This window comes from Sminthopsis crassicaudata, chromosome 5, assembly GCF_048593235.1.
Source record: "Sminthopsis crassicaudata isolate SCR6 chromosome 5, ASM4859323v1, whole genome shotgun sequence".
NCBI lineage: Eukaryota > Metazoa > Chordata > Mammalia > Dasyuromorphia > Dasyuridae > Sminthopsis > Sminthopsis crassicaudata.
The window spans coordinates 154,846,357-154,872,950 of record NC_133621.1 but is presented as its reverse complement, the minus strand read 5'-3'; the positions used below and the strand labels follow the sequence as shown (position 1 = coordinate 154,872,950).

General features: G+C 33.7%; 1 protein-coding gene across 1 annotated transcript in view; it reads left to right on the top strand.

The window, feature by feature from the left end:
• SEMA3E (semaphorin 3E) overlaps positions 1 to 26,594 on the top strand; it is a 352,963-nt gene that overhangs the window by 188,080 nt on the left and 138,289 nt on the right. Inside the window, exon 3 of the mRNA XM_074268509.1 lies at positions 10,873 to 11,033. Coding sequence (XP_074124610.1) covers positions 10,873 to 11,033 — 161 coding nt within the window. The remainder of the gene's footprint in view (positions 1 to 10,872; positions 11,034 to 26,594) is intronic.

Here is a 26,594-nt window from a genome sequence, read left to right as displayed (position 1 = left end):
AAAAAAAAAAAAAAGTAGATAAGTAGATGCTCCAAGAATGCTGGAATGTCACAATTGTCTATAACAAGAAAGAACAAATAGCAAATTCAGGAGTTATTCTTAGTTTACACTCCAAACAAACAAGTTAATTGCTTGTTTCTAAACCCATTTTCTTTTGCCTGGATTACAATCCATTAGAGACCATCAATCAGTTTTGTCAAACTCATTAAAACACATCCTAGATGAAGATTGTTTTAAATAACATAATTCTATAAGGGATTAGTACTGAACTGTAAATATTGATTTCCATACTTTTTAAAAAAATAAAACTTTTAGTGATAAATTTACTTTTAAAAAACATATATTTAACATTAAAATAGAATTGGGTTTAGAAATGAAAAAAAAAAGCACAGATTTGAGGCATCAACATTAGAAATCTCCTACTTTACAATGAAATGATGGTTGGGGAGTTTAGTGAGGTTTAAGTAGGGGAATGTTATCCTTTCCATTGGTGATCCATTAATGTTGCCTTTAGCCAAGGATTAAGTGTGTTTCTTGTGTGTGTGCTTTTTATTTGAAAGAGGCTTGAAATTAAAATGTAAAATATGAAATTGAGAGGTGTTATTTCTTTAATATATTGACAAAGGTAATTTAAGTAAGTATTTTTCTTACAGGTTAGGAAAAATATAACCCCACAAGAGTAAATATATATTTTCATTGGCTGTAAATAATTAGCTTGCATTATAATAATAATAACAAATTCCTTCTTTAGGAAAATTCTGGACCAACTTTTTGTTGATACAATTAATTTATTCTTACCAACTCTCCCTTCCTTACCTATGCTTCCTAAATATTGTTCCCCACTCCCCCTTCCCCTATACCCCTTCCAACCAAGGAAGAAATGATGAGCAAGCTTGTTTTAAACAAGTCAGCAAGGTTCATTATTAGGATTGTATTTTCTGGAGATTACATGGGATTAGATTTTCTTTTGTCTTATTGTTCCTGTCTATTTCCTGGTCCCTTTCATCCAGTCAGCCTGAAGCCCTGAAAAGGAAAAAGGAAGTAAGTGACTTTGCTCAGAATGTATTGCAGCAGACATCAGTCTCCAAGAGATTCTGAGACTTAAGATTTGGAGCTAAAAGCATTAGGGGTGATTTAAATTGCTGTTCTGAGACTGAATGGTGTGAGGGTGGATGAAGGTAGCTGCATAGGCTATGAAAGATAAAATTCTCTTTGCCTTTTGGATAAGAATTAGGCAGTTGTTGTTCTGCATCTAGTGAAATAAAAACTTATTAAATTTCTATATAGTTTAATATATGAATTATATAAGATAATTTTAAAAATCAGAAAGAAAAAAAACTGCTTTCCCAAGCCTAAGTAAAATAGAAAGTTCTCCAATTACTTGAATCAATCTAGAAAGTCTATTTTGATCTTTTTATTTAAAACAATCCATTTTAACCTGAAACATTCTGTTTTGTTGAGCAAACACTCTGATTAAATTTCTTTAACTGTTAAGACCAGGTCAAGGTAGAAAACCTGCATTTTCAATTTTATATTTTGATTGATTAAAACACAATTCTCCTGTCTTTTCTTGAAACTGCTATTGCCACTGATTTTGAAAAAAAAAAAAAAACAAAAACAAAACAATAAATTCAATTCTGCAAACAATTATGTAATGCTAACTGCATATATGTATATAGGCTCTACATACTGAAAATACCAGAACAGACTACACAGAGTCCTAGCCCTCAAGCAACCTATACATTAAAAGAAAACATCAGACACAAAGAAGTATTTTGTGAGATCAAATGTGATAATGATGAGATTCAGATTCCCCTGATTCCCAGTCAGGGAACCAAATGTTGAGGTTTGGTATGGGGAGAGAGTTGTGGGAACCCCTACTCTTCGCGTAGGTCCTTCGTAAAAGAATTTATAAACCAGAAAAGTTAGACTGGCAAAAAGAAGTTTGTTTATTATTGAGAAGTCAGCCTTTGCTAAAAGGAGGAAGATTGACTTCCTCCATGGCAAGTCCGGGCACACAGAGAGAGAGATAAAGTTCCTAGCAGAGAAATCTGGATAGAGAGAGATGAAGTTCCTAGAAGAGAAATCCTGGCAGAAAGGTAAAGAAGGGTGTAGTTATGTTAGGGAAATAGGCGAGAGGATAAAAGGGATAAAGATGGGTTAACACTGAAAAGAGAGTATCTTCTCAGCCAGTGGGGGTCTTAGGAGGCAGCTATGCCAAGGAAAAGTCCCTTGGTGTCTAGCATTGATTCCTGCTTTGGCCTTGGCAAAGAAATGAGCCCCAAAATTGCACTTTTAAATGAGATTTGAGATTGAAGTTTCAATTGATTGAGATTACTACCCCAGGCCTAGATTCCAGTACAATGGGATCATTTACTGGGAGTGGTCCTGAACCAATCTTCAGCTCAATAGGGGGTCAATAGAAATCTAGATCTCCAGTTAAAGGAGATTGTTTAAATTTGAACTAGGTTGGGAGTGGTCCTGGACTCCATTAGTCCCACCAAGATAACAGAAGGAAACTACTTTATCTTGATTTCCTGAGGCAGAGGCCTCTCCCAGGAAAGTTTCAAGGACAGTTTCTCAAGTGTTACCCCCAAAGTCAGAGGACAGTTTCAGGGTTCCCCCTATCAATAAAGGTGTATGAGGTTGTGTGTCTCAGAAGAGTGAGTGGTCACCATTTAATAAAAAAACTGGAGATATCTCTAGGAGCAAAACAAAAATTTATTGTAAGTTTTTCTCATGAGGATCAGGTGTCCCTCCCATCTGTCCCTTTTGGGACAGATTTTAAAATAGTCCCTAACAAAAACACTCCTCAGGTCACTGACCATCATTCTCATTGCCTGAGGGCCTTACATTCTAAATAGGGGAACTGCCCATGAAATTGAACTTGACCAATAAGTACATAGTTGCCCATATTTTAAATAGGGAGAAAATGAAGTCATGGAAGGATAGCAGGAAGGGAATTTAGGTATGCCCTCCAGTGAATGCTCAAGGACCTTCAGGTCTACTCCAACTGTGAAGTAGATGAAGACTTACTGGTTTTCACAATTTTCTTGAGAGATCTCACTCATGTCATTCAAGGTCTGGTCAGTGTTAAGAGAAATTTTAAGATAGAAATCACTTTCTCATTTTAGAGGAAACAAAGAAAGCTTCATGGTAAAGGAGGCATCTGAGCAAGAATGAGCATACCTTGCAAGAAGAGGGAGTTTTTAGCTTGTAGAAATGTGAAAAAAAAGGTGTTTCCTTCCACTAATGGTGGGCAGCTTACCTGAATTGTGCAGAGGTAGAAATCCTTTTTTTTTTTTTTTCCCAGAAGGTACTTAAAAAAAAAATATATATATATATATATATATTTTTTAAACTAGTTACTTTAAAGTCAACTTCCACTCAACATTAGTCATCCTTCAAAGCAAATTCAAGTCAGCTCTTTAGTCAAGGTTTTTTGAGCACACTCTTTTGTTTTTGTTTTTGTTTTTTCCTTTTCTAAATTCAATTAACGTCTGTATATTCACTTAATTATAGACTGCCTTACACTATTCCTTAATTATTAATTATTTTCATGCCATGACTCCTGAATATTTGATTGTACATTTCTTGAAGATATGTTTAAATCCTATTTACATAGTGATCATTGTGCATATATCTACATATATGTGTGTGTATATAGATATAGATATAAATATGTGAATGTATGTATAGGTTAAAATAGCTATGATAGAAGAGAAAATGTTTTGTTTTTTTTAATAGCAGAAAGAATATTGGACCAGGAAGCATAAGTATGTTCATCTAATTTAGAGTGAAAATTTACAAGTGATTTTAAGAGATAATATAATTAGAAACTTAAACTGTTTTCAAATTATTAGTTTTATGACCTTTGGAGAATTATATAATTTCTACGTCCTTCAGGCAATATTTGAACCAACTTCTAAATCTTTTCTTGTGATCTAAGCTTGTGTTTTGGTGGAACAAATCCTTATACCTGGAATTTCTTCATAACTAAATCATGCTATCACCTGTCTTGTAGTGTTGTCATTTAGTTCTTAATCCCATCCTGCATTTCTTTCTCTGGTGTATATAAACTTTTATAGCAACAGAGCAAAAATTATGATCTTTAATATAGCCAAGAAGTTGCAAATGGGATTTTATACATAATCAAATGCTAAGGAGTTAGTAGAGGGGACTGGACATGGAGTTGTTATAAAGCATTTGAGCTGAGGAAAAGGAACAGAAGGTACTGGGGTGTTGGGACCTCCTATGGTTTCACATGCTAAATTGTTTTATATAAATACTGAAAGTCCACAGTGAACAGTTTAGGATTAGGAAAGGGAGAGTTTAGGACATTTAAAAATTGTCATAGTCTGGAAGTGATAATATATGGTCAGCCTCAGATAATTCATGGGTCTGAGAATGGGGACAAGATTATCTTCAATTATCTGTGTTTGACACTCATAAGAGGTTTCCCCAAAATTTTGGTGAATTTCACATTTTAATAGATTAAATATTTCCTAAGATTTTTGGGACACCTTGGAAATTCAGATGTATATTTGTAGATAGAGAAAGAAATATAAGTACCCATGTCACATACATGTAGGTATGTATTTTGTATTCCAATTGGGTTTAAATGATATCTCATAGAATTTATTATGTACAATGTCCCATATGTCTACATTATAATAAATTGATCAAAAACGGTTTACCATTGTATAGTACCTTACAGATCATTTATTTCCACTAATTTTTAAATATATAAAGAAGTTCTAATTCAGAGAATTTGCAAGATTCATTCCCATAAGCAGTTATTGTAATGGCCTGGCCTGCATTAGAACTGATAGTACAGAACTGTTTATGTTAGCAAATCAGAGTAGTGTAATAGAGAGCTGCTTCTCCCCCCCCCAAAAAAAAAAATAGTAAGATCTGTGTTCAGGTTCTACCTCAAACACTTTGTATAATTCACATAACTTCTCAGTTGAGTAAAGGTTCTCAAAATGTAGTACACAGATAACTGTCCCCAAGAATCCTTTGGGGGATGGTCTTTGCAATCAAAACTATTTTCATAATAACATTAATATGTCATTTGCCTATCAAAATGTCTCCAACTGCTGGAGATGGCATAGGGAATCCTGACACTTCTATCAAACCAAAGATGCTTATGGAAAATGTTACATAGAGATAAGAAGAGGCAGTGAGTGCATTTCATTTATATGTGTATGTGTAATATTGAATGAAGAAAACTCTTTTTCTTAATTGTAGGTGTTACTGGAAACCTATAATTTAGTTATTTATCTGCCAAAAGTCTGGGTCAGCCTCAAGTTAATTTTTTTTTTATTTTGTTTTCTTTTTAAGCTCTTATTCATTAAATCTTAGAACATTGAAGTGGGGAGGGAATTTGGAAATCATTCTCCACAAAGTTGACATATTGATATTTCTAAAGCATAGCTCTAACTATGTTACTTGATTATTCAAGAAGCTTGAGAGGTTCTCTATCAACAATACGATAAAAAAAAAAAAGAATCATAGAATTGTAGAATCTCAAAGGTCATCTTATCCAATCACCTCATTTTATAAATATAGGAACAGATATCCAGAAACGTGAAATAATGTGCCTAAAATGATAAAAATTGGGATGCCTTACGAGCCCAAATTGTTCGTAGTTTCCACTGTTTCATTGCTACTTTAGTTAGTCTTTAAAGTCCTTTTGTTTTTGACCTACCTTTCTAGTCTGCTTTTTTGTGAAAATTTTATTCTTGGCTACTGTTATTTCCCCTTATTGGAATGGTATATATTCCTCCTCACCTTGACCTCTTGGCATCATTAGCTTACTTTAAGATTCAACCAAAGTCTATTCCCTACATGAAACCTTTGTCTTTGCCCTCAATTATTAATGTTCTTTCTCCACAAATAAATGAACAAACCAATAAATAGATAAAGAAATAAATGAATAAACTAATGAATGAGCAGATTAACATATAGGTAAACAAATTATCACATTAATAAATAAAAGTTGCTCTACTTTCAGAGAGGCTCAATGAAATTTAATAATTTTCTTACATTCACATAGCTAAGAAATAGCAAAATTGTGACTAGAAGCTGGGTTTCCTCATTCTTACTCCTGTTCTTTGCAATATTCTTTTCTATAAATTTTTCTTCAATATGGTATCCAGTGGCTTCTTGTTTTCCTTCTCATCAAAATGTATTCTCAAAGTCTTCATTCATACCAATTTATTAAATGGTTGATAATTTAGTGTTATATTTATCTCAATAGAGATTGAAGCCTTATAACAGTGTTTTAGATATCATTTAGAAGGTTAGGGAAATTATAGGAGAAGGATAACTACATTCACAAAATTGCCTTACTATTAGGTTGAAGATTGACATTCTTTTTTTTTTTATTATTATAACTTTTTATTGACAGAACATATGCATGGGTAATTTCTTTTTTCTTTTTTTAAATTAATTTTATAATTATAATTTTTTGACAGTATATATGCATGAGTAATTTTTTTATAACTTTATCCCTTGTATTCATTTTTCCAAATTTTCCCCTCCCTCCCTCTACTCCCTCCCCTAGATGACAGGCAATCCCATACATTTTACATGTGTTACAGTATAACCTAGATACAATATATGTGTGTGAATCCAATTTTCTTGTTGCACGTTAAATATTGGTTTCCGAAGGTATAAGTAACCTGGGTAGATAGACAGTAGTCTAATATTTTACATTCAATTCCCAGTGTTCTTTCTCTGAGTGTAGTTGTTTCTGTCCATCATTGATCAGCTGGAAGTGAGTTGCATCTTCTTTATGTTGAAGATATCCACTTCCATCAGAATACATCTTCATACAGTATTGTTGAAGTGTGTAGTGATCTTCTGGTTCTGCTCATTTCACTCAGCATCAGTTCATGCAAGTCTCTCCAAGCCTTTCTGAATTCAACCTGCTGGTCATTTCTTACAGAGCAATAATATTCCATAACCTTCATATACCATAATTTAACCAACCATTTTCCAATTGATGGACATCCATTTATCTTCCAATTTCTAGCCACTACAAAAAGGGCTGCTACAAACATTTTGGCACACACAGGTCCTTTTCCCCTCTTTAGTATATCTTTGGGATATAAGCCCAGTAGTAGCACTGCTGGATCAAAGGGTATGCACAGTTTGATAGCTTTTTGGGCATAGTTGCAAATTGCTCTCCAGAATGGCCAGATTCTTTCACAACTCCACTAACAATGCATGGGTAATTTCTTACAACATTACCCTTGCACTCACTTCTGTTCCGACTCTTCCCTTCCCTCCCTCTATCCCCTCTCCTAGATGGCAGGCAGTCTTATACATGTTAAATATGTATATTATAGATTCAATATATGTGTGCAGAACCATACAGTTCTCTTGTTGCACAAGAAGAATTGGATTCAGAAGGTAAAAATAACCTGGGAAGAAAAACAAAAATGCAAGTAGTCCACATTCATTTCCCAGAGTTCCTTCTCTGGGTGTAGCTGATTCTGTCCATCATTGATCAATTGGAACTGAATTAGATCTTTGTTGAAGATATCCACTTCCTTCAGAACACATCTTCATACAGTATTGCTGTTGAAGTGTATAATGATCTCCTAGTTCTGCTCATTTCACTCAGCATCAGTTCATGTTAGTCTTTCCAAGCCTCTCTGTATTCATCCTGCTGGTAATTTCTTATAGAACAATAATATTCTATAACATTCATATACTATAATACATATAATTCATATACCATTTTCCATTTGATGGGGATCCATTCATTTTCCAGTTTCTAGCCACTACAAAAAGGGCTGCCACAAACATTTTGGCACATACAGGTCTCTTTCCCCTCTTTAGTATATCTTTGGGATATGAGCCCAGTAGTAGCACTGCTGGATCAAAGGGTATGCACAGTTTGATAACTTTTTGGGCATAATTCCAGATTGCTCTCCAGAATGGTTGGATTTGTTCACAACTCCACCAACAATGCACTAGAGTCCCAGTTTTCCTGCATCTCCTTCAACATTCATTATTATTTTTTCCTGTCATCTTAGTCAAGAAGATTGACATTCTTGAAAAAGTATCTGGTGATATATTTGAAGATAGATTTGTTGACTGAAAAATCAAATCTGAGTGTGAATTTCTTTGCAGCTATTTGTTACCTTTGTAATCCTGGAAAAATCCCTTAGATTTTTCTCAATCTCAGTTTCTTCATCTTTAAAATGATGATTATAAAAACATCTTCTTCCTGAGTTTTTTTGTAAGAATAATATGAATTGATATATAAAGTGATGAAAATAACTAGTACAATTTTCTCTTTTTACTTAATTTGTTTTCTTCATTTATCTTAGATTCCTTTTATTTTAATACGCTTACTTTTGTTAATTTTAGGAGAATATGCAAACTCATATTCAGAATACACAGAATATTCAGACTATATATTTTTTAGAAGAATATACAGAAGTGTAAATAGAGAGAGAAATCAGGAAGAAAAAAAGCACAAAATTAAGGGAAAACTAAATTTTAAGCATAAAGAAAAAAGTAAAAAGTGTAATCTTTTAATAATTATTACAGTCAGCACTTATATAATGTTTTAAAATTCAAAAATATTTTACATCAGTTACCTCATTTGATCTTCATAACAATCATGGGAAAGAAGTTCTTTTATGATATCTATTTTACAGATAAAGAAACCAGGGTCCAGTGCAATTAAGTGACACACCCAGGGTCACATAACTAACAAATTTGAGACAGAATTGAATTCAGGCAGATCTTTCTCATTCCACACCTCTCAGAGTATGTACTTTTACATTCTTAGCTATGACCTGAAACTATAAAAGCATTTATTTTATATCATGCTAAGAGCAAATGTTTCAATTGGTTATTTTAGCTTAATTCTATTGTCTCAATAAGTACTTCATAAGGAATATGATACATTGTAAAAAATTATTCAATTTGGAATCAACAGACCTGTGTTCAAATCTTGATTCTTCTACTGAATATGTGGGTGATCTTGGGCAATTCATGAATTTCCCTGTGCCTCAGTTTAATTTTCTATAAAATAAAGAAACTGAGAAAGATGAAAACTAAATCTCCACTAATTCTGATGAATCTCAGGAAAAATGTTAAACAAAAAATGACTTATACAGTTTGTCAACATTAGTAATCACCACCTTCCTATTTGACAGCTTGGAAAAAATCACCAATGTATTAAGGTTTCTTTGTTCTGAGGATGAAAAAAAAAATCTTTTGTATCCTTTCTCAAAAAGTACATAAGCTCTTAGGTCTCATTCCTCAATCTCTTTAAATGCTGAGGTAGTACAATAGAAACAATAAACTTAAAAAAAAAAAAAGGTAGCTTTGACAAAAACAACAAAAGGCTTTGGCTTTTGAAATGAATTGCTTTTTGATAACATTTCAAAAATGGTCAAAGGTCCCTTTACCCAGGTGTTTAGGGTCACTATGTTAATATGTTAATACACACACACACACAATATACAGAATTATAGTCATAACTGCTTTGTAGGCACTGTTCCAGGTACCCAATCCACTACTAACACTAACCAGAATTGAACACAATCACCAAGGGGACAGAAAATAGATATCCTTCTCATTCTTTTTCATTGGTGATTAACATGATGAACTTTACCTCATTGTATTAACAATTCTGATAGTTTCCAGATTTAGTACAATCCGAATATAAATTTGGCTTTCAGAACCACAATTCAAGGGCTTTTCACAATTGTTTTTTCATCTGGAACTATGGGTACCTCTTTGGAGAGGTCTGCTATGAGCTGGAGTTTCTGGCTGGCAAATGGAGAACTACCGAATGATTTTTCTATTGATTCATGTTCCCTTTTCTCTTTACTGTAACAAATGACTCCCCTACCTTTCTCTGTAAACAGAGACCATTTTTCTTACCTTAAAATCTAAATATACAAGTTTTGTTCTCTCTTTTTTTTTTTAATGGTACATGTTTGAAAAGTATTCCTGAGTGTATTGTGTACTTAAATAATTTGTCAATAGATGGATGGATAAATTGTTTTAGTTTATAAAGGATAGATATCTTCACCTATATCTATATCTCTTTGTCAAAAGCAACTTTTAGTGCAAACATATTTGTGGCAGCGCTTTTCGTTGTGGCTAGAAACTGGAAATCGAATGGATTCCCATCAATTGGAGAATGGCTGAGTAAATGTGGTATATGAATGTTATGGAATATTATTGTTCTGTAAGAAATGGGCAGCAGGATGAATACAGAGAGGCTTAGAGAGACTTACATGAATTGATGCTGAGTGAAATGAGCAGAATCAGGAGATCATTATATTTCAACAGTACTATATGAGGATCAATTCTGATGGCAGTGGCTATCTTCAACAATGAGAGGATCCAAATCACTTCTAATTGATCTGTAATGAACAGAACCAGCTACACCCAGCAAAAGAACACTGGGAAATGAGTGTAGACAATAACATAGCATTTACACTCTTTCTGTTATTGTTTGCTTGCATTTTTGTTTTTCTTCCCAGGTTATTTTTACCTTCTTTCTAAATCCGATTTTTCTTATAACTGTATAAATATGTATACATATATTATATTTAACATATACTTTAACATATTTAACATGTATGGGACTACCTGCCATCTAGGAGAGGGGGTGGAGGGAAGGAGAGGAAAAGTTGGAACAGAAGTTTTTGCAAGGGTCAATATTGAAAAATTATCCATGCAATATGTTTTGTCAATAAAAAAGCAACTTTTACCTATCAAATTTCTGGGGTGCCAAAAAAAAAGAAGCCAAAAATCTTAAAAGAAATGAATAAACATGGGACTTGTTTTTTATATTTTGTATTTATCATAAATATCCTGGTTGTATTTCAGAGCTCTGGGATTTAAATAGGACATCAATCTTTCATAGTCCTTTTGGATTTCTTGACCTTCATGTGATGTTGCTGGATGAATATCAAGAACGACTGTTTGTGGGAGGCAGGGATCTGGTGTATTCCCTCAACCTGGATCGAGTCAGTGAAGGCTATAGAGAGGTATGGCAATATCAAGATCTGTTTTTAGAGAAAAAAAAATGTATAAGTCTTTCTTGTGTTCTATTCACAACATGTATGGGACTACCTGCCATCTAGGAGAGGGGGTGGAGGGAAGGAGAGGAAAAGTTGGAACAAAAGTTTTTGCAAGGGTCAATGTTGAAAAATTATCCATGCAATATGTTTTGTCAATAAAAAAGCAACTTTTACCTAGGTGGTACAGGGGATGAAATATTGGATTTGGAGGAAGAACTGAGTTCAGATCCAGCCTCAGACTCTTATTAGCTATATGGCCATGAGTAAGTCACTTAACCCAGTATGCCTCAGTTTCCTCATTTGATAATACACATAATAACACTACCTTCCAGTATTGTTGTAAGAATCAAATGCAATGATTCTCTTTTTTTAAAAAATAGATTAGTAATATCTAATTTTTTTCCCAATTACATGTACAGATAGTTTTAGATGTTCATTTTTATATTGTTTTGGATCTTTCTCCTTCCCTCCCCAAAACAGTATACAATCTCATATAGGTTCAATATACAGTCATATTAAACATATTTCTACATTATGTATATTGTGAAAGAAAAATCAAAATTGAAGGGAAAAATGAGAAAGAAAATAAAAAGAATAAGAAAAAAGTGAAAATATTATGCTTTGATCTATGTTCAAACTCAAGCAATTCTTTCTCTGGATATGGATACCATTTTCTACCATGAGCCTTGGAATCGTTTTGGATCACTATATTGCTGAGAAGAGCTAAGTTTATCATAGTTGATGATCACACAGTGTTGCTATTATGGTATACAGAGTTTTCCTTGTTCTTTTCATTTCACTCAGTATCAGTTCATGTATTAATTTCCAGGATTTTTTCTGAAATCTATCTTCTCATCATTTCTCATAGCCCTATATTATCCTATTATATTCATGTAATACAACTTACTATTCCCCAATTGATGGTCATTCACTCAATTTCCAATTTTTTGCCACTACAAAAAGAGCTGCATATTTTTTTTTGACAGAGTCCTTTTCTCCCTTTTTTATGATCCAAATGATTTATGTCTAAAGTAAACCTTAAAACATTCCATTCATTTTATTATGCTAACTTATTATTCTTTTGTCATCTTTTAGCAATTTGGGAAATAATTATTTTATGAAATGTTGTTAGCCAACAATAGTCAGTATCTAAGATGATTTTGGAAAGCATCTCAAATGCATTTTCAGCAAATCCTTGTCCCATCTGTATCCCCAGAAGCTTCTAACTCATGTATTTGGCATTCTCCTTGTATGACTTCCCTCTAGATTACCACACCCTCTGTCCTGAGAATACATTGAATTATTAGCAATCTCACTGGATTTTTTTCAATTTCAATAGTGGATTAATGACATCTAAATAAATATGAACATATTACCTTAAATTAACCTTGTTAAAAAATGCCTGCCTGATATTAGATAGCTCTGGATGACCTGGAAGATTTGAATTCTAATTCAAAATTGATGAAGAACTCAGGAAATCAACATAACAAATTGCAGTTTTATGAGAAACTCTTTAACATTAAGGAAAATGTTAGTTTTATATTAATTTAATTTTAATTTATGGAATAAAATAAATATTTATATAACAATATATGAAAAATTATTGACATTTAAAACTGCAAATCTTTTATGTACAAATTGTTATTTCTCTTAAATATATAATATAGTTATGTAAATTTACTTTTTTTTTCCATTTTTTTCTTCCCACCTCTTCCCTGTCCTAGAGATGGCTACTATTAAACACAAATATAAATGTAAAATTATTCTATATGTACTTCTATTTGCCAATTCTTCCCCTGGATGTAGATAATGTCTTCCTTCACATGTCCATTATAGTTAATTTGAGTATCTATAATAGTCAAAAATGAATTATTTTCTCACATTTGTTTTTAAAATAATATTGTATTATTTTCTTACTTTTGCTCACTTTGCCTATCCATATTTTTGTAAGATTGTTGAGCTCATCATTTCTCACAGCACAGTAGTATTCTATCACAATCATATATCATAACTAATAGATTATATCTACATTTACAGTGTGTAGAATTAAACTAACAATCTTGAAATTGTATTCCACAGAATCACTTTCTTATACAATATGGAGATAAATTGAGACAGATTTTTTTCCCCTTGTTATATGTTGTGTCTTTATGTAATTATCCCATTTCTTTATTAAAAGCATCTCTAGTTTCTCCTTCACAGTAGCTTCTCTCACTAGTTATAATGATTTCTGAGATGAGTAAAAATTCATCTAATCTAGCATATTTATTTGGCTACAGATTAAATTTCATATCCCAGTCATTTTCCAGGAAACTTTTATCTATCCACTGTAGCCATGATACTATCTTTCCTACTCCCATCTCTTCTCCTTCCCCAACTATTTTTTCTCTCTTGCTCTAGAAAAAAGTAATCATTTTAATGATACCAGTGGGGGAATTAAAAAAAAAAAAAGATATTACAAACAATTAGCTCTATGACTCCATTTATATTTCCTGTGACTAACTTAGCCTTACTTTCTTGGCCCTACCCCATTATGTATGTTGTACCTTCCTATTAGAATGCAAACTTCTTAAATGGCATAGGGCTGTTTTATTTTTATACTTTTATCTTAGCACCTAGCAGAATGCCTAATGTAAAGTTTGTATTTATTATTACTTTCTTAATTAAAAAAAATTACTTTTTTTCCTCAAACATACCCAGTTCTCTTCTATTTTTAAAGAAGAAAGAAAGAAAGAAAGAAAGAAAGAAAGAAAGAAAGAAAGAAAGAAAGAAAGAAAGAAAGAAAGAAAGAAAGAAAGAAAGAAAGAAAGAAAGAAAGAAAGGAGCTTGTTATTTATTGTATCTAAAACTCAAGCTCTTCATTCTTTTTTCCACCAAGCTGCTTCAATGTTCTATGGATTTGTGTGATTTCCATTTCTCTCTACCTATTCTTTTTTTTTTTTTTTAATTCCTTGAAATGTGCTTCTGTTTTCACACTTTTACTTCTCAAATTAAACTGCTTTTTAAAGCATATTCATAAACCCCGATCTAAATTAATTCAATTGCTTTTCCACCATCCTTTTTTTTCTTTCATAATCTCTGAGGTAATGGATACTGTTGACCACCCACCTTTGAAATTATCCCCTTTCTCTGACTCTCTAGCCTCTCTATCTCTCTCTCTGTCTCCCCCCCCACCCCTCTCCCTCCCTCCCTCCCTCTCTCTCTCTCTCTCTCTCTCTCTCTCTCTCTCTCTCTCTCTCTCTCTTGGATTGTCTTCAATTTTGAGATATATTCTTTTCAGAAATCTTTTTTACTCTATCCTTAATTGTAAAACTTCTAAGAACACTTTTAACCCTTAAGACTTTTAGTAAGCTTATCTCCTATTATGGCTTCAACTATCCCTTCCAATATGAACATTTCCAACATGAATTGTGATTTCTGTCCCATAACATATTTTTAAATTAACTCCTATGCATCTTGGATTTAATGTTTACAAACTACAAACTAAACATGTTTTAAAATGGGACTCGATAATTCCCCACTGGTGCCTCTTTCCAACTATTGCAATTTATGTCACTGATATCAAAATCCCCTAGAATATGCAATTAGAAGAAACCTTAGAAGACATCTAGCTCAACTGAACCATGAGCATGAATTATTTTTGCAACATATTTGATAATCATCAATAATTTCCATAGATGCTGCTAATAAGAAAATATGACCTCATGTCAAAATCCCTTACTTCCACCATTCCCCTAATAGAATGAAAACTTTTTTGGGGGTACACAGATTGTACAATTTTTTTACCTTTTCATCTTCCATATAAGATAGGTGCTGAAGAGAATTGCAAAGCATTATATGCTGTTAAGAGAATATAATTTGTTTGCTTAAAAAAGAAAATGTTGACATTTGTCAAATTTTTGACTTCTTGATAAATTGCCTCATTTCCAGAAATGCATTCACTGATTTCTAATTGATGGATTCTTTTCTTCATTTGCAAATTAGGAAGCTCACAATAACTTGCACTTTTATCTTTATTTAGATAACATTAAACATGACTTATGTAAATAGCTTTGAGGCAAAATTGCCCAAGTTCCCAGAGTATTATGTGAGAATTCTTTGAATTATGAATATAATTTCTTTTATGCTATGCTATTTTATTTAATATTTTATTTTGCTCATGTAAAATATATAAAATAATGTTTAACATTTGTTTTTAAAATGTGGAGTTCAAATTTTTATCCTATCAGCCCTCCTCACACTCCCATTAAAAAGGTATATGTGAAATTATGCAAAACATCTCCATAAAAAATTGTGTTGTTAAAGGAAATATAAATCATCCCTAGTCCTTCTCAAAAAAAAAAAAAAAAAAAAAAACCTCAAGAAAAAGAAAATTTTAAAAAGGATACTTTGAATGGATAGAGCCAAGATGGTGAAGAAGATACATGAACCTTTCTGAGCTCTCCTTTATCCTCAATCTATTTTTATGAAACACAGCCTCAGAATTAGTGTTTGTCAAAAACTACAAATATTGGGAATACAACACATTACCAACAGAAGATAATCTCGAAATTTATCAGAAAAGGTCTGTTTTTGCTCATGTGCAGGGACAAAACAGGGCTAGGCTAGACACAGACTCAGGCAGATAGGCAGTGAGAGCACAGAAAAAAGCTCATGCTGAGCAGACTGTAGGAAAGAGGGGTGTGATCTTCATCTGTGGAAAATGTGTGGGGAGAATTCTACCACAGTGTTGGCTACTCTGCCCTGGCAGCAAGCCAGTAGTTCAGCAGAGAAGCTATAAACACAAAGGGTAAAGACTATAACCTTAAAATCCTAGAGTCTCTAAAATCCTGACCATACCTACCAGGAGGGACTCAGAATGATCTCAGTGCACAACTGTTGATTCTAGCACAGATGCTGATGCCAGTGCAATCATTGCTGTCCTACTGCTGCTTCACAGCTACTCCCTGTTGTCTGTTGAGGAAGTTCAGTACCTCACATTGCGCCAAAAGCAGACTACAACTTTTTGTTGTTGTTGTTGTTAAAATAAGTAAAAAATGCAAAGCAAGCAGTAACTATATATAGCTTCTATATTGAAAAAAAGAAGGTTTCAAAACCCGGAGGAGACTAAAAACAGTTTGTCTCTATATGAAACCCCAAAGGTGGATATGATCTGGTCCCTACCACATAAGGCTCTCATAGATGAAATTTAAAAGGCTCTTAAAAGAAAGCTAGAAGAAAGACAACTCTGAGATACCACTATACACCTGTCAGATTGGCTAAAATGACAGGAACAAATAATGATGAATGTTGGAGGGGATGTGGGAAAACTGGGACACAAATACATTGTTGGTGGAGTTGTGAAAGAATCCAGCCATTCTGGAGAGCAATTTGGAACTATGCCCAAAAAGTTGTCAAACTGTGCCTACCCTTTGACCCAGCATTTCTGTTATTGGGATTATATCCGAAAGAAATACTAAAGAGTGGAAAGGGACCTGTATGTGCCAAAATGTTTGTGGCAGCTCTTTTTGTTGTAGCTAGAAACTGGAAGTTGAATGGATGTCCATCAATTGGAGAATGGTTGGGTAAATTGTGGTATATGAAGGTTATGGAATATTATTGCTCTGTAAGAAATGACCAGCAGGAGGAATACAGAGAGGCTTGGAGAGACTTAAATCAACTGTTGCTGAGTGAAATGAGCAGAACCAGAAGATCACTATACACTTCAACAACAATACTGTATGAGGATGTATTCTGATGGAAGTGGAAATCTTCAACATAAAGAAGATCCAACTCACTTCCAGTTGATCAATGATGGACAGAAATAACTATACCCAGAGAAGGAACACTGGGAAGCGAATGTAAATTGTTAGCACTACTGTCTATCTACCCAGGTTACTTATACCTTCGGAAGCTAATAATTAATGTGCAACAAAAAATTGGTATTTACACACATATATTGTATCTAGGTTATATTGTAACACATGTAAAATGTATGGGATTACCTGCCATCGGGGGGAGGGAGTGGAGGGAGGGAGGGGATAATTTGGAAAAATGAATTAAAAAAAAAAAAAAGAAAGCTAGAAGAAAATTGGGGAAAGTAAAGGGAATCTTTACAAAAGAGTCTGGATAAGACATGTAACCCATTGAAAGATAGAGTGGATAAAAAATATCAACTCCCTGAAAAACATAATTAGTGAATTGAAAAAAGAAAATAACTCCTTAAAAAATAAAATTGGCCAAAGGGAAAAAATTTCCACAAAACAAAATAATTCATTTAAAAACCCTATTAGACAACTACAAAAAGAAATTTTAAAAGTAAATGAAAAAAATAATTCGTTAAAAATCAGAATTGAACAAATGGAAATGAATGACTTGAGGAGACACCAAGAATCAGTCAAGCAAAACAAACAAATAAACAAAAAAATAGAAAAAGAAAAAATGTTAAATACCTATTTGGGAAAACAACAGATCTGGAAAATAGATCTAGGAGAAATAATCTGAGAATTATTGAACTCCTTGAAAAGTATGATGGAAAAAAAAAAAAAAAGAGCCTAGACACTCTCTTTCAGGAAATCATCAAAGAAAACTGCCCAGATATGGAATCAGAAGGTAAAATAGATATTGAAAGAATTCATCAATCACTTAGTGAAAGAGATCTCAAAATTAAAACTCCAAAAAATATTGTGGCTAAATTTCAGAACTATCAGATCAAGGAAAAAATACTACAAGCAGCCAGAAGAAAAAATTCAAATACAGAGGAGCCACAATAAGCATTACTCAAGATCTAGCAGCATCCACATTAAAGGATTAAAGGGCCTGAAATCTGATATTCCAAAAGGCAAAGGAACTTGGTATGCAGTCAAGAATAACTTACCCAGCAAAACTGAGCATTTTTGTTCCATGGAAGAAGATGGACATTTATTCAGTGAAATAAGTGAATTCCACTTATTTCTGACAAAAAAAAAAAAAAAAAAAAGCTAAACAAAAAGTTTGATCTCCAAATATAGGGCTCAAGAGAAGCATAAAAAGGTATTAAAAAAACCTCTTGAGAACTGTATTTCTGTTTTGAATATACATAAAGGGTACATGTATAATTTGGCTTTACTATTATAATATAAAAAAGAATCTAGAGGTGGAAAAGAAATTATACCAGAAAAAAAGGGAAAAGTGGAGGTATTCTTCATGAAGAGGCAAAGGAAACCTATTACATCTGAGGGAAAGAAGAAAGAGGGATGAACATAGTGTGACTCATAGTCTCATCAGAACTGGTTCAAAGAAAAATATTAGACATATTCAGGTTACAGAGAAACTTCTCTCACCTCATTGAAAAGTGGGAGGGGAAAAGCAAAAAGGGAAGGAGTAGGCTAAATAGAAGGGAATACAGAAATTGTAAGGGAAAATTTTAAGAAGAGGGGAGAGACTCTATGGGGAGGAGAGGGATCCTAAAGAAGAAGGGCTACATCAGGCAAGTGGTGGTCATAAGTTTAGGGGAGAGGGTAAGAGAGAAAGGAAAGAGAAAATCAAAATTTGGGGTTAACAAGATGGCAGGAAATATAGAACTAGTAATTTTAACCATAAATGTAAATGGGGTAAATTCCCCCATAAAGCAGAGGTAGATACAGACTGGATTAAAAGCTAGAAGCAGAGGTGGATACAGACTGGATTAAAAGCTAGAATCCTACAATATATTGTTTACAAGAAACACACTTGAAGCGGGGCGATACATACAGAGTAAAGGCAAAAGGCTGGAGCAGAATATACTACGCCTCAGGTGCAGTAAAAAAAGCAGGGGTAGCCATCCTGATCTCAGATCAAACAAAAGCAAAAATTGATCTAATTGAAAGAGATAATGAAGGGCACTTGTTAGGATTCTTACAAGGTACTTATGCACTTAGTTCACACCTTTAAAGGAGTTCAAGCCTTTAAAGGAGTTCGTTTGATCATTGGTCAACACATGAGATTCACACCTTTAAAGAGAGCATACTTTTAAGGAGCTCCCATAAGCCCATGGAGGACCCATAAACCCATTCTCTGGGAGGATTTAAGGAGCCAGTATTCAGTGGGGAGGGTCAGAGTCTGGATTGAGTCAAGGAGAAGATTTCCCGGGAGAACTTCAGGGGACTTCGGAGGAGAGGACTTTGGGAGATTCACAACTAGGATTGACTTCTGGGAAACCCACAATCCCACACTCTTGGAGATGGAGTAAGATTTCATTCCTATGTCTACCTTTGGGCTGGCTAGAGGCTTTGGATTCAGAGGGAGCTAGAGACTGAAGCTGGCTGGAGACATTCTGACAAGAGCTCATTGGGGAACCAAGGAGAGAGAAAGGCTTCTACTAAAGCTAGCTGAACCCCAGGAAAAGATTCAAAACTTTGAAGGACACAGAATACGATCCAGACTTTAACTCCTGACTGCATTTTAGAATTATTGAACTGAACTGAAACTAAGGTTGCCTCCAAAAGCTGCTCAAGAAACCTGCCCCCAAGACAACGATTATATTCTCGAGAAAGAGAACATCACAGGCACTATATCTTGCTAAAGAGTAGCATAGATAATGAAGCAATATCAATACTAAACATAGGGGCAGAGCCAAGATGGCAGAGAAGATATATGTGAATTTGTAAGCTACCTTCTTCTCTCATTACCAGTTAGTTAAATCAGCCTCAAAAATAACACTGGACTGATAGAAACCACAAGGATTTAAAGTACAACTTACCAGCTGAAGAGAATCTGGAGTCTCTACAGAAAAGGTCAGTTACAAGAGGAGGAAGAAAAAAGGCCAGCACAGATGGTTAGGTACTAGCACACTGTGCCAATCAGGCTAAGGAGAACTCTGGGATCAGAGAAGCCACTGAAATAGAGGAATCTGACACAGGCTGTTAGCTCTTCTCTGCTTATAAAACAGCAGTTCAGAAGAGAAATCAAGCCACTTTAAAATATAATACCACCCCAATCCAGAAGTGACCTAACAGTCAATAGTGGGGAGACAGTCTGAAGCAACATCTAATCCACATAGTGCCGGGCTTAGCCTGAGGCTGTGGAATTCTAGCAGCCACCGAATTCCCAGAGAAGCAGAACCTTTGAAGTAGGGACCAGTTTCCAGACAGACCCTTCCAGTTTGAGCACAGGGGCTTTTCACTTCAGCTACTGATATCCATACCCCACAGACGCATTGGCTGGGCTTTGTGTCACTTTTACTGTTCAGTCTTAAACCTCAGGGCAGTCACTAGGCCACAGAGCAGGATCCTTCACTGGGCAACCCTCACAGTGCACCCATATCACCTCTGAGGCATTTCTGGGGAGGGGGAGGGGAACTCTCTCCCAGAGCTCTGTCTTAGCTCAGGCACAAGAGCCGATGCATCCATCTGGTCTGGGAGGAAGCTTCTAAATAAATAAATAAATAAATAAACTTCTTACCCCAAGGGCAGACCCCAAAAGATTTTTAACAATGAGTAAAAAGCTGAAGAGAACTATTGATACCTTCTACACAGAGAAAGAGAGGGTATCCAACCCCAAGAAAGTTAACAATAGAGAGTTAGCACATAACACTCTAAAGGGGGAAGATACCTGCCTCCCATCACATAACTCTCTCCCAGAAGAGACTATTAAAAAATTAAGAGAGTTTGAAGAAAAATGGGAAAAGGAAAGAGAAGCTATGATAGAGGATAACAATGTCCTGAAATTTGAGTTGGAAAAAATAAAGAATTCACAGGAGATGCAGGGAAACAAAACTTGTGAATTAGAAAAGGTTAAAAATCACAGGAAAATAGGATTTCTGAATTGGAAAAGATAAAAAAGTCTCAAGAAAGTAGGATTTCTGAATTGGAAAAAGAAAATAATTCTCTAAAAAAATTAGGGAAATGGAAAAAAATTCAATAGAGCAAAATAATTCATTTAAAAACTCAATTAAGCATATACAAAAATAACTAAAAATGTTAATGAAGAAAATAACTCATTAAAAATCAGGATGGAACAAATAGAAATGAATGATTCATTGAGAAACCAAGAATCAGTCAAACAAAACAAAACAAAACAAAACAAAAAAAAAAAATGAAAAGCTGGAGAATAACGTCAAATACTTACAGGGAAAATCTATAGACCTGGAAAATAGATCTAGGAGAGATAATCTGAGGATCATTGGACTTCCCGAAAATTATGACCAAAAAAAGAGCCTAGATTCTATTTTACAGGAAATCATGAAAGAGAACTGTCCAGAGATAATAGAAACAGAAGGGAAAATAGGCATTGAAAGAATTCATTGAACACCTTCTGAAAAAGACCCTAAAAAGAGAACTCCACTGAACATTGTGGCTAAGCTGCAGAACTACCCAACTAAGGAAAAAATATTGCAAGCAACTAGAAAAAAACAATTCAAATATCAAGGTGCAACAATAAGGATCACTCAAGATCTGGCTGCCTCCACATTAAAAGATCAAAGGGCCGGGAATCTGATATTCTGAAAGGCAAAAGATCAAGGGTTGCAACCAAGAATAAACTACCCAGCTAAGTTTAGATTTTCTTCCATGGAAGAAGATGGTCATTTAATGTAACAGAGGAATTCCATTTGTTTCTAAGAAAAAAACCAGACTTAAACAAAAAATTTGATCTACATCCACAAGACTGAAGAGAAACAGAAAAAGGTAAAAAGAACTCTTGAGAACTGTATCTCTGTTGTGGATAGACAGAAAGTCTGAATGAATAATTTGATTTTACTGATATATAAAAAAGGGGGAGTAGTAAAGGGAAGGGTGTAGTATCAGAAAAAGGGGAAAGAGTGATAAAAAGAGGGAAATTACATCTCAGGAAGAGGCATAGAAAATATACCACATCTGAGGGAATTTAGAGAGGGGGAGAATCATTGTGTAAATCTTACTCTCATCAGAAGAGGTTCAAAGAGTAAATACTTGTCATATTTGTTTTTCAGAGAATTCTCTCTCACCTCATTAAAAGGGGGAGAGGAAAAGGGAAAAGGAAAAGGGGAATAAGGGAAGAGTACAAGAAAAGGGAAGGGTCTTAAAAGGAGGGGGGAGGGATACTAAAAAGGGAGGGCTGCATGTCACAAGTGGGGTCTATAAATTAAATATTGGGAAATGGGTTCGGGGGGTCAAGGGAAAAAACATAATCTGGAGATAATATGATGGCAGAATTAGTAATTTTAACTGTAAATGTGAATGGGATGAACTCTCCCATCAAACGGAGACAGATAGCAGACTGGATCAAAAGTCAGAACCCTACAATATGTTGTTTACAGGGAGATAAAGCAGGGAGATACATACAGAGTAAAGGTAAAAGGTTGGAGCAGAATCTATTATGCTTCAGGTAAAGCCAAAAAAGCAGGGGTAGCTATCCTTATCTCAGATCAAGCAAAAGCAGAAACTGATCTAATTAAAAAAGATAAGGAAGGAAACTATATCCTGCTAAAAGGTAGCATAAACAATGAAGCCATATAAATACTAAACATATATACACCAAGTGGTATAGCATCTAACTTCCTAAAGGAAAAGTTAAGAGAGATTCAAGAAGAAATAGATAGTAAAACTATAATAGTGGGAGATCTTAACCTTGCACTCTCAGATTTAGACAAATCAAACCACAAAACAAATAAGAAAGAAATTAAAAAAAGTAAATAGAACATTAGAAAAACTAGGTATGATAGACCTTTGGAGAAAACTTAATGGTGATTGAAAGGAATATACTTTCTTCTGAGCAGTTCATGGAACCTATACAAAAATTGACCATATATTAGGAAATAAAGATCTCAATATTAAATGCAGGAAAGCAGAAATAATAAATATCTTCTTCTCACATCAAAATGCAATAAAAACTACATTCAAAAGAAGTTAATAGACCAAAAAGTAATTGGAAACTGAATAATCTCATCTTAAAGAATGACTGGGTGAAACAGCAAATTATAGAAACAATTAATAATTTCACCCAAGATAATGACAGTGATGAGACATCATACAAAAATTTGTGGCATGCAGCTAAAGTGGTAATAAGGGGAAATTTTATACCTTTAGAGGCTTATTTGAACAAAATAGAGAAAGAGAAGTTAATGAATTGGGCCTGCAACTTTAAAAGCTAGAAAAAGACCAAATTAAACTCCCGCACCAAAAATCAAACTTGAAATACTAAAATTAAAAGGAGTAATCAATAATATTGAAAGTAAAAAAGCTATTGAATTAATAAATAAAACCAAGAGTTTAAAATAGATAAACTTTTGGTAAATCTTATCAGAAAAAGGAAAGAGGAAAATCAAATTGTTAGTCTTACAAATGAAAAGGGGGATCTTTCCACCAATGAAGAGGAAATTAGAGAAATAAGAAAGAGTTACTTTGCCCAATTTTATGCCAATAAATTTGATAACTTAAGTGAAATGGGTGACTTCCTCCAAAAATATAGGCTTCCTAGATTAACAGAGGAGGAGATAGATTGCTTAAATAGTCCCATTTCAGAAAAAGAAATAGAATAAGCTATTAATCAACTCCCCAGGAAAAAAATCCCCAGGACCAGATGGATTTACATGTGAATTCTACCAAACATTTAAACAACAACTAGCCCCAATGCTATATGAACTATTTAAAAAATAGGGGATGAAGGAGTCCTGCCAAACTCTTTTTATGACACAGACATGTTACTGATACCTAAACCAGGTAGATCAAAAACTGAGAAAGAAAATTATAGACCAATTTCCTTAATGAATATTGATGCTAAAATCTTAAATAAGTTATTAGCAAAAACACTTCAGAAAATCATCCCCAGAATAATACACTATTTATACCAGGAATGCAGGGCTGGCTTAATATTAGGAATACTATTAGTATAATTGACCATATTAATAATCAAAGTAATAAAAACCATATGATCATCTCAATAGATGCAAAAAAACCATTTGATAAAATCCAACATATATTCCTATGAAAAACACTTGAGAGTATAGGAATAAGTGGACTATTCCTTAGTCAGGAGCATATATTTAAGACCGACAGTAAGCATAATATGTAATGGAAATAAACTAGAACCTTTCCTTGTAAGATCAGAAGTGAAACAAGGTTATCCACTATCACCATTACTATTCAATATTGTATTAGAAATGCTAGCATCGGCAATAAGAGACGAGAAAGAGATAAAAGGAATAAGAGTAAGTAAGGAGGAAATCAAACTGTCAGTCTTTGCAGATGATATGATGGTATACTTAGAAAACCCCAGAGATTCTCATAAAAAATTATTAGAAATAATTCACAACTTTAGCAAAGTTGCTGGGTATAAAATTAATCCACATAAATCCTCAGCATTTTTATACATCACCAATAAATTGCAATAGCAAGAGATACAAAGAGATACTCCCCAAACTAATCTATTTATTTAGTACTATACCAATCAGACTCCCAAGAAACTATTTTAGTGACCTAGAAGAAATAACAACAGAGTTCATATGAAAGAATAAAAGGTCGAGAATTTCAAGGGAATTAATGAAAAAAAAAAGTCAGATGAAGGTGGTCTAGGCATACCTGATCTAAAGCTATATTATATAGCAGTAGTCACCAAAACCATTTGGTATTTGCTAAGAAATAGACCAGTTGATCAGTGGAACAGATTAGGTACAAAGGACAAAAAAGGGTACAACTATAGCAATCTAGTGTTTGATAAACCCAAAGATAGCAACATTAGGGATAAAAATTCATTATTTGAAAAAAAACTGTTGGGAAAACTGGAAATTAGTATGGTAGAAATTAGATATGGATCCACACTGAACACCACATACCAAGGTAAGATCAAAATGGGTCCATGATTTAGGCATAAAGAATGAGATTATAAATAGATTAGAGGAACAGAGGATAGTCTACCTCTCAGACCTGTGGAGGAGGAAGGAATTTATGACTAGAGAAGAACTAGAGATCATTATTGGTCACAAAATAGAAGATTTTGATTACATCAAACTAAAAAGTTTCTGTACAAACAATACTAATGCAAATAAGATTAGAAGGGAAGTAACAAATTGGGAAAATATTTTTACAGTTAAAGGTTCTGATAAAGGTCTCATTTCCAAAATATATAGAGAATTGATCCTAATTTATAAGAAATCAAACCATTCTCCAGTTGATAAATGGTCAAAATATATGAACAGACAATTCTCAGATAATGAAATTAAAACTATATCCACTCATATGAAAGAGTGTTCCAAATCACTACTGATCAGAGAAATGCAAATTAAGACAACTCTGAGATATCACTATACACCTGTCAGATTGGCTAAGATGACAGGAACAAATATTGATTAATGTTGGAGTGGATGTGGGAAAACTGGGACACTAATACATTGTTGGTGGAGTTGTGAAAGAATCTGGCCATTCTGGAGAGCAATCTGGAACTATGGCCAAAAAGTTATCAAACTGTGCATACCTTTTGATCCAGCAGTGCTACTATTGGGCTTATATCCCAAAGAAATACTAAAGAGGGAAAATGGACCTGTGTGTGCCCAAATGTTTGTAGTAGCCCTTTATGTAGTGGCTAGAAACTGGAAGTTGAATGGATGTCCATCAATTGGAAAATGGTTGGGTAAATTATGGCATATGAGGGTTATGGAATATTATTCCTCTCTAAGAAATGACCATCAGGATGAATTCAGAAAGGCTTGGAGAGACTTGCTTGAACTGATGTTGAGTGAAATGAGCAGAACTAGAAGATCACTATATACTTCAACAACAATACTGTATGAAGATGTATTCTGATGGAAGTGGATATCTTCCACATAAAGAAGATCCAATTCACTTCCAGCTGATCAATGATGGATAGAAACAACTACACTCAGAGAAAGAACACTGGGAATTGAATGTAAAATATTAGTACTACTGTCTATCTACCCAGGTTACTTATACCTTCGGAATCCAATACTTAATGTGCAACAAGAAAATTGGATTTATACACATATATTATATCTAGGTTATACTGTAACACATGTAAAATGTATGAGATTGCCTGTAATCCAGGGGACGGAGTAGAGAGAGGGAGGGGAAAATCTGGAAAAATGAATACAAGGGATAATGTTATAAAAAATTACTCATGCATATATACTGTCAAAAATTATAATTATAAAATTAACAAAAAAATTATTATAGTTCCTAAAAAAAAAACAATACTAAACATATATGCACCAAGTGGTATAGCATCTAAATTCCTAAAGGAGAAGTTAAAAGAGATGCAAGGAAAAATAGATAGCAAAACTGTGATAGTGGGAGATTTCAACCTTGCACTCTCAGATCTAGATAAATCAAATCACAAAATAAATAAGAAAGAAGTTAAAGAGGTAACTAGAACATTAGAAAAGTTAGTTATGATAGATCTTTGGAGAAAACTTAATGGAGATAGAAAGGAATTTACTTTTTTCTCAGCAGTTTATAAAACATATAAAAATTGACCATGTATTAGGGCATAAAAATTTCAATATCAGATGCAGAAAGGCAGTAATAGTAAATATATTATTTTCAGATCATGATGCAATAAAAGTCACATGCAATACAAGGCTAGAAGAAAATAGACCAAAAA